Source organism: Lagenorhynchus albirostris, chromosome 10 (assembly GCF_949774975.1).
Source record: "Lagenorhynchus albirostris chromosome 10, mLagAlb1.1, whole genome shotgun sequence".
Classification (NCBI taxonomy): domain Eukaryota; kingdom Metazoa; phylum Chordata; class Mammalia; order Artiodactyla; family Delphinidae; genus Lagenorhynchus; species Lagenorhynchus albirostris.
The window spans coordinates 45,187,053-45,199,102 of record NC_083104.1 but is presented as its reverse complement, the minus strand read 5'-3'; the positions used below and the strand labels follow the sequence as shown (position 1 = coordinate 45,199,102).

The following is a 12,050-nucleotide window of genomic DNA, read 5'->3' as shown; positions in this document are numbered from 1 at the left end:
GTGGTTGAGAGTCCACCTGCCGACGCAGGGGACACGGGTTTGTGCCCCGGTCCGGGAAGATCCCACATGCCGCGGAGCGGCTGGGCCCGTGAGCCATGGCCGCTGAGCCTGCGCGTCCGGAGCCTGTGCTCTGCAACGGGAGAGGTCACAACAGTGAGAGGGCCCCGTACCACAAAAAAAAAAAAAAAAAAAAAAAAAAAAAATCTACTTTGAACACATGTATAAGCTGGAAAGAAAACACAAACGCCTTCACTGCAGTTAGGAAAGGGAACAGGCTGATCTATGAAGTGATCTCTGACATCCTGAACACTTTCTGGGCTTCTTCCAATTTTAACGCATCGTGTAGGTAACAGATCCTCTCATTCACCTTCTGAACGATCCAGCACTCATAATTGCCCCTAAAACTGCCCAACTCAGCTCAGCTCAGTCTGGAAGTCACCAGGGGACCCGAGAAGCTGCCTTTTAGACAAGGGGAGAGAGCCAGAACAGGAAGGGGGAGCTGATGCTCGGGGCGGGTAGGGGGCAATAATCCACTTCCTTTTAGCAGCCTTTCCTGCTCCCCTTTAAGAGCCCACCGGGCCATGCACCTCCAAGGTGGGCAGGGAGCCGCACCCATCTGTTACAAAAGGAGGCATCAGACTCTATTAAAAAACGGAACCGCACAGTGGGAACGCTTTCATCATCACCCACACAGACGAGCAGAAGCTACAGACAGAGAGCCACTACGGATGGCGCTTGGGACAGAAGTGAGAATGGCCCGGAACTCTGCCTCCGGTAGAGATGCCAGGTTTACAGGAGTGATCGCGATGCCCTCACCAGACCCCTCCTCCTCCTCGGCCGCTGGCGGCTCCTGCATCTCCTCTGGGAAAGCCTGAGGCCGGCTCGGGTTACTTCTGCTGCCTGAGACAGTCACGCGTGCTCGGGACCTCTCACCTGAGGTCTCTGGGTGCTGAACTGGCGTGGAGGTAGCTAGGCCCGGGAGGGAAATGTGGTCACCTGTGTCATCTTCTTCGAAGTCGTTAAGGCAGTACACTTCGTCCAGGTCAACGTCCAGCGTCCGGAAGCCCTTGGTGACCACACCAGGCCGGGGGTCCAGGATGCCCCCGAGGTGAGGCTGGGCCAACTGCTGCCAGTGGTGAAGGGTGGCAGAACCTTGCAGGAGAAAGGGCAGAGGGGGCGACAGGGAGAAGAGAGGGTTAGGACGGGGGTCTAAGCGGATGGCTGTTCACCACCCTCCAGTGCGGAGCGTGAGCCCCAGGGGGCCCTGGGTGCCACAGGTGGACTCTGGTAGGGACACCCATTGAGCTTCCCTTGCCCCTCCTGCTGTGCAGCAGGTGCTAATCCCCTTCCATGCCCGGAAGGGGCACCAATTAAGGAGGAAAATCAATTTTTTTACAAAGTAAAATTAACGCCATACTATGTGACAAGGATGTTTGGTGACAAACTCTTTATTTTAATCAACTGATGTCAACCCCCAAATCCACAGAATCACTTTAGAAATAGAAGAGGAAAAGATAAGCGAGGCAAGCACAGAAGAGGGGTGGGAGGGGGGAATGTGTATGGATTCTATACCAAGTACACACAGCTGGGAACAGGGAAGACAGAGCAGAGGCAGAATAAGACGATGTCAAACCAACTCTAGGACCCACAACAAGAGAAAAGCAAAAAGAAATTAAAGGAGCACACAGAGAAGTGGTGGGCACGGCCGTTACCTCCTTTACCTAGGTTTTCTGTATTCCGCCAATAAGCCTGACAGGCTGCAGGCTTTGGGGAGTGGGAACTGGCTTAAAGAGACGTGATTTAAGAACACATAAGTCCACACAGAGGTCTGAAGCAGAGGAGCCCATCTCCTGGCTGACACCAGAGCCTGGGACTCGGATGACACCAAACAAGGTCTGTAATAACACCGGAGTGCGTCCTTGAGGACCTGGAAGGTAAACCTGGTGCTCCCAAAGAGAGGTGTTCCAAGACCAAGTCTGCTTAGGAAACTTTGGTTAAGAAGTGTATTTACTGAGGCACTACATCTCAGCACCTTTAGCATGTTACTCTGTGCCGGGATTCTGCCCAACCCATCTGCTAGAGCAAACCTTCTCCCCCTTAGGACACTTAATACCCCTCACATGGCCCTGGTACTGTGGGTGCCCCGCCCGTGGGCATTCTATCCCCATTCCACAGATGAAGAAGCTAGCCACACCAATAACATTCCACGCTCAACAGAGAGACTTTGAGAACAGTTCTCAATGAACTCCCAGACACTCACTGTTGGTTTCCCGAAGGCATCCTCTGTTGGGAGGGCAAGAATCCCTCCAGACTACCAGGATGCCCTGGGGAACGTCAGAAAGGGGAACAAGGGATGCCAGGGGCCAGCAGCTCAGGAGTCACGATGAAAGAGAAGTGAAAGGCAGGCAAGCAGGCAGTGGGGTCAGGAAGTGGTCCAGGAATGTAACTGAACTCCCCGACCCTCCGCTGTGCCCAGTGAGTGCACTGCCTCCAAAACACTGCTGGGAAATAACTCTTCATGGGGCAGTCTCGGCCGAGGAGTCTTGAAAGGATTTTGCAAATGGGCAATTTCAAATCCACTTAAAAGAGAAAAAACTGTACACACTTAGGTGTCTCTCCTGGTTTTAAGGGTCCCAAGTACGATAGCAATCTACGTAACCCCAACCTATTGAATATAACTAGAAAATACTCTAAATGCAAAAAAGAAAAGAGATGCAAGGTACATATAATGAAACAGACCTGTGCATGGGATCCTGAGTCCCAGGTGCCACGGCACTATTTTTTAACAAGCTACCCTGTATGGAGGCGTACCAGCAGGGCAGCTTGGTTAACATGTATCACCTAGACTCACTCCTCAAAATCGCCCTGCAAGGTTAAGTATTATTATCCACACCTCACAGACAGAGGTTCACTGAAGTTACGTAACTTCCAGAGTCACTGACTTAGCGGTAGCACAGCCAGGGTTCAGTGCTAAAGGCCCAGTTCCTTCTGTAAACTCATCCTGCCTCCCTCCTCAAACCATAGGTCTGAAAACTAGCCAGGAACCTGGGCTCAGTGAGAATATGGAGGAATAAATGGCGGGCAGGGCAGCTTCCCCGTGGGCGTCCAGGGCCTGCCAGGAGATGCACACTCTCCCTCCAGTGGGGTTTCTCCTGCCACTCCTGGGGACCTCCACGCATCATAGTCCAAAATGGGCCCCCGGTTTGTGTGTTCACTGTTCACTGTTCACATGTCCACATTCCTGGCAACAAAACTGCACTGGGGAGAAATTTTAAACAAGGCAATACGACACCCAGCTTGGGGCAGCGCATCCAGGTCTTAGAAGGAAGATGAGAAATCCCCAGATGCAGTGTGGCCATGGCCACGCTGGGAAGGGGACTAAAGGGAAAGTCAACACAATGGAAAGTGAAGAACCATGTCAAGGAAGTGGCAGATCTCCTCATCCTTCTGAAGGGGGTTCTAGATGTTTACAACGCACCGGGAAAGAACTCATTGAGGCTGGAGGTCTGGGCCCGGAAAAGAGTCCTGTGGGCCTCCATTCTCTATCTGTCTAACAGGTTGCCCCACCTCTCCCCACCCCATGCATGAGTCCGAGAGAGAAATGAGGCTACAGAGAGTTGCTATTTGGAGTTAAAGAGGCTACAGAAGTACATGGAGTTTTTTGCATTCCCTGAAAATGCAGAGCAAGGAAATCTAGTGAGATTACAATGGAAAGGTTATGCGGAAAGATGCATAACACGTGCCTTTTTACCCCACGCCTCAGGCCTCCTTTACTCATGGAATAGCCAACCTTTACTGAGCACTGAGGCCCAGGCTCTCTTCTAAGACGCCTACACTTACTGACTCAGTCATCAGGATAACCCTGCCATCCTCACGTTACAGATGAGGAAACCGGGCGCAGGGAGGTAAAGTGACTGGCCAGAGGCTGCAGAGCCAGGCTTTAAACCCAGGCTGGCTCCAGTGCCCAGCCTCCTACCATAAGCACCACCTCTCAGACAGCACTGAGGAGGCCTCACATAATGTGAGCCTCAGAACTCAGGTCAGTAACACACGTGAATGGTGTTCTAATTCTCAAACAGGTGTTTTCTATTCTACAAAAGTGACTATTGGTGAAAACCTCTGTAAACACGACTGTCATGTGAGTTATGCCATGCAGGGAGCTCATGGACCATCTCCACTCCCGACTGGTTCTGAGGGCCTGAGCAAACGTGGTGGTCCAGGTGTGGCAGTGGATGGGAGGTGGAGTGTGAGGGGTTCTGCCTTATTCAGAGCCTTTGTTGTCTCTTTCCTATCCCGTTTCCCCAGCTCCCCACCACCTCCCGTGCCCACCCCTCCTGGCCTCCTTTATTTGTCAAGCACAAAGCAGGAGGATTGCTGTACTATTAGCTACCTCCCATTACCATCACCTTCTCCCACCCACATGAGAATGAAGCTGGGGTCAGGCAGGCAAAGAGGGGAACCTTCATGTTCCTAGCTGGCACCAGGATGGTCTATGGAGCAGGGTGTGGACAGCGCAGAAACGTAATTACGGTCACTGCCCCTTTCCTTCTGTTTGCTTTCTTTCCACACCCCACTGTTCTAACTAAAAGGTTTTCATGTCACCAAAGGAGAAGAAAACTAAATCCATGTATGTCAGCAGAGCACCTAGGGCTTAAAAGTTAGAACTAAACCTGCTGGATAATGTACAGCTTGGAAGTGTATGCTTTTCCCTAATTACATATTAACTTGTTTATATTTGGAAATACTATCTGGTTATAATCAATCAGAAAGGAACAGCAAAATAGAGGGGAAAAATACTGCCTGATTCATCCTTTTAATGCTGATATATCTCTTTCTAGTTTGAATATTTTGTTTGTCCTTTACCTGCTTAAAACGTGTAAGATAAGATGAAGAGACAAGAGTGCTAGCATTCTTAAACACCTAGCCCAGTTATTTTGGCTGACACCAATGAGCAGATAACAAGATTAATTAAATAGGTAAGGGAGACACAGATGGACGACACAGATTGGCTATCTGCTATGATCCCAGCCAACATTCTCCAGGGGCCTCACCACAGGTACATTTACCTGGGCCACTGGAGAGCATGGGAATCCTATCAGCTTCTTGGTGGCAGTGAAAAAGGATGTAAGAACACTGGCCCCAGCAAAATACTGGTCCAGGTCTCAACACTGGTAAGGCTAGCCCTTATACCTGAATTACTGGAATAGGGGCAAGTTCAAGGAGCCTACAAGTTAATAAGCACCCATCAGATGCTGGGCACGATAAAAACACATCACATTTATTCCTTGACACAATCTTGTGTGGCAGATGTGAGCCCTATTTCACAATAAGGGAAACAGGACTCAAAAAGGTAAAGTAACTTATCCAACACCACAGTTAGAGCTGTAATGAACCCAGCATCAGGCAGACTTCCATGTCAGCACTTCACCATATCAAATTAAACATGGTAACACAGAAGTAATTGTAGAGGAGAGGAAGAAAAAAAATATTGGTTGTATTTTAAACAACTAAGAAGTCAGAGCACTACAAAATGGAGCCAGAGGGACAGATCTCTATCATGAGGATACCTTACAGCCCATAGTGATAAGACATGACTTTTTAATGGTAGTGATATGGGTTCCTGGTGAGCAGGGTACTAGAGTTGAAATTTATCTTGCAAATCTAATGGGATTTCCTCTTATTCTATTATCACAAAACTACGGCTATCTACGTCACAAGATTAAAAGAGAAAAGGATGAATTGGTCAAAATAACTTTTAAAAAAATCTCTTCCTACAAAATGCTTGGAAAATGAATCCAAAAACATATCCTTAGATGATCTAATGAAACACAAAGTAAAATATAGAAAGCAGACAAGATAGAGATGATAAATTCCAATGACCTCTGAGAGACAAAGGAGAAAAAAGAAAAGAAAGGCAAAAAGTAAAATTGCAGAAATGGAAGATTTTATTGAAAGAAAAACAGACATAATTATGGATCAGAAAACAATCACCAAGCTTACAACTGAATAAACAGTTAAAAAAAGGATGAGCCATCCCTCTTCTGAAATCTAAGAAGGACCTAAATTATACAATTAAAAAGTAATTATGAAAAAAGAATGTTCGCCCACCCTCTTCCTTCCTTTGGAGAATTATGGCATCCAGCATTTCTTGGGTCTTTTACAAGTACAACCTCATCTTACGGCATGCATCCTAACAGGGGTGATACTGCCCCCCAGGGCTGAAAACTGGGTCTTCTGGGGTGAATAACTGTACTCTCTTTAGGCACAGATACACATATAACACATATATCTATGGCATTAACTTTTCTGGGGGGGGAGGGATTGGGAATTCATGTCTAAAATGGCTTCTTAAAGAGGGCAATAAAAAAAAGGTGAGAAATACTGCCTTACAGAAATTCTGATTTGGCTTTGCATTAGATACATAGTAGAATTCTGAAATACCTTCTCAAACTCTCTTGGGTTTCCAAACTAAAGAAGAAAAAAAAAGAAAATTACAAGCACTTAGTGGCTCTCAGCAGGGTAGCGGGAGGTAAGGGGAACACATGTTATAATGCCTAAAGCAAAAAGAAGGAAAAAAGGGGAGTTTTTCCATGGGGTTAATCATCTAGGGTGTCCATGACACTAGAAACTGAATTGCCCCTGGAAAAGGCAGGCTTAAAGAGGGACAGGACTCACTCGCCCCCACAGCCACCCCCTTCCCGGCCCCCAAATTGTGGAGGTCTACAAGCCTTGCTCAGAACACTGCATCTGCGGAAAGCCACACCCTCTTTATTTGAAGACCAAAGCGGAACATGTGAGTCAACAAATAGCAAACCGCGTTCACCTGGTTATTGGAAAAAAACAACTTACAGCGTTTGCTTTGCACACCCCCTCCCTGACACCAAATTTTTTGAGAAGTCAAAGTATCAATTGGCTACACTTCTCACACCTCCAGGCATGTCCTGATTAACCTCTGAGGATGTTAGGAGCGCCTCTGCCTCCCCAAAAGATTTGTACTTCTAAGGTCCTAAATGCAAGAGAAAGAGAACTAGGAAAACCGGCGCCAACACGTTTTCTTTTCTTTGGCTGAGTTGGAGGTTAGTCTGGGCTGCCTGTGTGTGCATTTCCAAACCTGCACCGGGAGAGGTGGAGGCCTGGGCACTCAGAGGAACTCAAACCAGCAGCGCGGGTGGCTATCTCGGAAGAAAAAGGAGTAGGCGTTACAGAGGTTGCCAGCTTTCCGGTGGTGGATCAGGGACCACAGAGAGTCGCTGAGGAGGGCAGAGAGGGGCCGAGGCCCCTTGTGATCACCTTCCAGCGGCTTGACGATCTGCAGCTTCTCGGGCAGGTAGGAGCGGCTGCTGAACGACATGCCAGAGAAGCCGGTGAACTCCGAGAAGCGCGAGTGCGTGCCCAGGGACATGATGCTCTCGGTGGGCGTCAGGGAGCCGCTGAGCAGCTCGCCCTTCTCCGCCAGCTCCCTGAGCTTCCGCTCCTGCTCCTCCTCGAAGAACCTCCTCTCCGAGAGGTAGTTCTCCCGGCGGAGGGACAGCCGCCGCAGCGCCGTCTCCAGGTCGTGGGAGCCCGGGGTGCCCGGCGTGCCCGGCTTCTTGCTCCGCTCCTCGTTTCTGGAAGGAGGGGAAACGGGGGGGTGAGCGCGGAGCACCCAGCAGGGGGCGCTAGACAACAACGGCCTTACTGCTAGTTTCCAGGTGGCAGCTGGATCTTTTAAGGAAACCAAGGCAGTCGAAATTTAGGCTAAAATGGGGAAACAAATGCCTGTCCAGAATAACAATTCCCTCTGTTGGTTCTTTTTTTCCTCAGGGAGGTGAGGAGGGAGCACTAAGGTGCATTGCAAATTTGCACACACTACATAAAATCCAACCCCTACAAAACATCTCCCTCATGATGCCTTAGGAAGAAACCTTCTTCAGGCTGATAACCAATATTCTATAATAACTCTAAGTGGGCTATAACCTTTAAAAATTGTGAATCACTATGTTGTACACCTACCTGTAACTGACATAATATTGTACAGCAACTATACTTCAATAAGAAAAATGATAAAGTCCAGAAAAACCCAAAGTTCTGATAGAGCAGTTTCCAACTGTCTGACCCATCAGTCAGAAAAGCCAATTTTGTGAAGTCATAGGAAAAGGATGGACAATGAAATGGCGGTGGTGCTGGGGTCCTGCAGAACTTCAGGCTGAGAGGGACAGACCACCACTGAAGAGGACCCATCCCAGTAATGCATAGTGTGGCGGGCACTTGCCAGACACCCTGCACCCCACCTCCTGAAGCGAACCAGATTCTGCTCACAAGAGCCAGCCTGAGTCCTCCTCAGCCTTTCAGAATCCAAGCTACAAAGGGGTTCATGAAACAAATGTCTGGTCTGTAACCTAACAGATAAAGGTTAACAGAAAAAAATTGTCATTTCTCCTCTCCTCCAACATTTTACAGAAAAGCCGACTTCCAGTGCATCCTGTTATAACTCTTTAAACTGGTTAACACGGCAGCATCAAGATAAGCATAAGCTGAGCCGGCTGGATCACAGATTTGAGAACTGAAAGGTCTACACTTTTCAGGCAACTCTTATCAGCCCCCCTTCTTCTGATTACCGAACCTGTGTTCAATCCCCCCTACCTGTCCCCAAAGCAGAAAGATAAAAGACCCTGGCTGGCTCACCCCAGGTCTGCTGACTCTGCTTCCAGGATGATGCTGTTGGTCTTGTTGTCAAGGACGACATTGCTGACATCGCTGCCATAGAAGCTGGACCGGGGGGTGCTGACACAGCTGGACAGGAGGGAGTTCATGGCCGAGGACTGGTTGGAGCCAGGGATGTTCATGGGGGACGGGGTCAGAGACCTCTGCTTGACGACCTGGTTGATGTTTCTTACGGTCTCAAAGACTCGCTTCTGGTGACTGGGGAGAAGGCACAACATCATCCATGACTAAGCAAATGCAGGAATGACCCTGGAGTTCAACCCTCCAAACACTATCCACTGGGAAGCCAATAGGCAGCTGGCCCACTGTGACCCCCAAGCAACCCGACACCCTGTGCCTTTCACGTGTTTCTTAGGGTGTTGGTTGGAATTCAAGAGACTCAATACCCACAGAATTCAGGGCTCCACTACATGGTTGTGTCCTAAAGTTGACACTGCTTCCTACCGGAGCACAGGCTCAGTGGCCATGACTCACAGGCCCAGCCGCTCCGCGGCACGTGGGATCTTCCCAGACCGGGGCACGAACCCGCGTCCCCTGCATTGGCAGGCGGACTCTCAACCACTGCGCCACCAGGGAAGCCCCTACAAATATATTTAATGGTAACTTTTGTCTCCCACCTAGTTTTCTTCTCTCATGATAGTCTCTAGAAAGCAAATTCCAGGAGGGCAGTGTTCACTGCTCAACACATAACAGGGCTCAATAAATTTTTGCAGAATGAGTCTTTGTTGACCATTCATATTAAAAAAAAAGTAAGACTTAAAGTTAGTCTTAAAAACTTCTATAATGAGATGATAAACACCAAATTAGTCTTTTTTTATTTCCTGGAAACTGCCATTTCTAAGAGCAGAACCACACTTTGATGCTCATTTGTTCTCTTTTAAGGAGAAAAAGGTAGGTATGTTTCTATAGTGGCTGCTTCTTTCTGGGCTGCAAAGGGTTTCGCGTATGCACCAAGGCTTAGGGACTGGTCACTTCCAGGATCCCGTTTAAGTTCTGTCTATGGGATTTGGGTACAGAGAAAACTTGATGAAATCAGATCCACAGGTTCCTTACACCTCTGAGCAGGCCAAGTGCAAGGTCTTAAGTTAGGAAGAGAGATGGCACAGGCCGGTATGTATGCAGAAAGGAAACGGAAGCCTTGCTCACACCCCATCCCCCGAAGAGCCCTCTGTATCTCAGATTGCATCTTATTTTTCTTTTCCTGACAGACGTCAAAATTTTTTTAAGTAACATTTTCCACCGAAAAGAAAGATAAAAATGAGCGGTGGTGTCAAGATGGAGCCTGTGTGAAGAGAGATGGGAAGTACATCTGTCCTTCCTTAACTTTCTGCAAGTTCATAATATATATTTAAAACCCAACCAGAGGAGGACGGGGGCTGTCAGCAGCATTCTCTAATTTCCCTTAGTCTAGACTGTCTGCGGAAGGATCACAGCGATCACTGCTGGCATCTGAGGCCCACCCCACAGTCCCTCGGAGCTGAGAACCAAGGCCGTACGCGATGTCTGGCGACTCGGGCTCTTCCAGCTGCAGCTCCTTGCGCATGGTTCCCTCGATCTCCGCCGCCAAGGAGTCCTGGGAAAAGCCGGGAGACACACAGTGAGTGAGCAGCAATTCAAGTGCTCTGTCTTTAGAAGAGGCGCGAAGACAGCCTGGACACAGCATAAACCGAGGCCTCGGAACACAGGGTGACAGCATCTGCCATGGGCAGAATGCCGGGCTGAGCGAGCCCCATGGAGCTGAGTGTAAAGCCCCTTGGCTTCTATGAACTGAGGGTCTGATAGCAAACCCTATGTTCCCTGGGCTAAACCATGGAGCTGTGGCAGTGACCACAAGAAGAGGCAGAGAGCTTGCGGGGGAGGACCAGAGGGATGGGTGCTGTCATTTGGGCTCTGCTCTTGTGATCCCCGGCCTCCGGCAGGGAAAGCTCCCGTGCCCGCCAACCATCTGCGGCCCACCCACCTTTAACAACCGGCTCACATCTCACTTCCGCCAGGAATCCTTCCTCTCCTCCCCAAGGAGACAGCAAACACATGAAGACCTTGCCAGTTCTCTGAACACTCCACTTGCGTCTTTCTCTAGCCAGGTTGTGAATTTGTGGGTCTGGGGAAGACCAGTCATTGAGGACTTCTCACCTCCTGCACGGGCCAAGCCCCAAGCTCAGACTCAGCAACGGAGGGGCCTGCTGAGTACCCCTCTCCCTGAACCGCCCACCAGGCCTCACTGGGTGAAGTGGGGCCTGACAAACCATCCCTCATGCTCACGCAGGTGGATGCCGACAGGACCAGGGTGTGCAAAAAAGCACCTGCTGAGGCCTCAGAGGAGGACACCACCTAGGAGAACCTGAAGAGAAGGGCTAAATTCGTGCCGAACAACAGAACTTCCTGCGGTGACGGGAATGTTCTCTTTCTGCACCGTCCAGTATGGGAGACACTGGCCACAGGTGGCTACTGAGCGCTTGAAATGTGACCAGTGTGACTGAGGAACTGAGTTCTTTTTTTTTGGCGGTACGCGGGCCTCTCACTGTTGTGGCCTCTCTCGTTGCGGAGCACAGGCTCCGGACGCGCAGGCTCAGCAGCCATGGCTCGCGGGCCCAGCCGCTCCGCGGCACGTGGGATCTTCCCGGACCAGGGCACGAACCCGTGTCCCCTGCATCGGCAGGCGGACTCTCAACCACTGTGCCACCAGGGAAGCCCGGAACTGAATTCTTAACTGCACTAATTTTAAGTGATTTAAATTTACATAGTCACTTGTGGCCAGTGGCTTCCCAGCTGACAACGCATGGGGCCTCCTCCAGGGTTTCCACCTCCAGGGCCCCCCAGTCCACTGGGGATGCTCTCGTCTGGAATTTGTAATTTTTAAACTAGTTTATTTTTCTTAATACTGTTTACATTCCAAGTTCTGCACAAGGGAAGGACCTTCATACCACTTAAGAGAAACAAGATACCAAACTACTAATGACACTGCTGTTCTGAAGGAAAGTCACAAGCAAGGTCTGTGACATTTGTGGCCATGATCCCCTCTGGGCCATCTGGAGATGAGCATGGATCCCTTCTCAGAATAATGTTCTTAAATGAATAAAATAATTAGGATTAAAGAGGAAGCCAGATATACTGAGTTAATTACTAAAATATTAATAACTGCAAGTATGATAGAGTAACACACAGGATCAGGTTTCAGGACTGGTAATGACTGAAGCGGAGATTAGCACAGGTGGTGTCTTGGGACATCTGTGGCCACTGACATGTGCTATGAAAAGAGCTGTGATTTCGATGGATAACAAAGTCATGGGGATGCTAATATCGCTGTGGTTTGTTACCTACCTTCATGAAGGAAGGAAACACCAAAT

General features: G+C 49.3%; 1 protein-coding gene across 17 annotated transcripts in view; it reads right to left on the bottom strand.

Annotated features, from left to right (window-relative positions):
- The window catches only part of TRAK1 (trafficking kinesin protein 1), a 104,288-nt gene that overhangs the window by 14,953 nt on the left and 77,285 nt on the right, over positions 1 to 12,050 (bottom strand). For 6 of the 17 annotated variants that reach the window (XR_009542859.1, XM_060162239.1, XM_060162246.1 and 3 more), the window contains exons 11-14: positions 10,200 to 10,276; positions 8,665 to 8,901; positions 7,291 to 7,607; positions 934 to 1,152 (exon numbers count right to left, since the gene is read on the bottom strand). Coding sequence is in view for 16 of the 17 variants with exons in the window: in XM_060162239.1 (XP_060018222.1) it covers positions 934 to 1,152; positions 7,291 to 7,607; positions 8,665 to 8,901; positions 10,200 to 10,276 (850 nt within the window). In the remaining variant the exon portion in view is untranslated. Of the gene's footprint in view, positions 1 to 816; positions 1,153 to 7,290; positions 7,608 to 8,664; positions 8,902 to 10,199; positions 10,277 to 12,050 lie in introns of all 17 variants that reach the window. The other 11 variants (XM_060162242.1, XM_060162237.1, XM_060162244.1 and 8 more) reach the window with 2 other exon arrangements.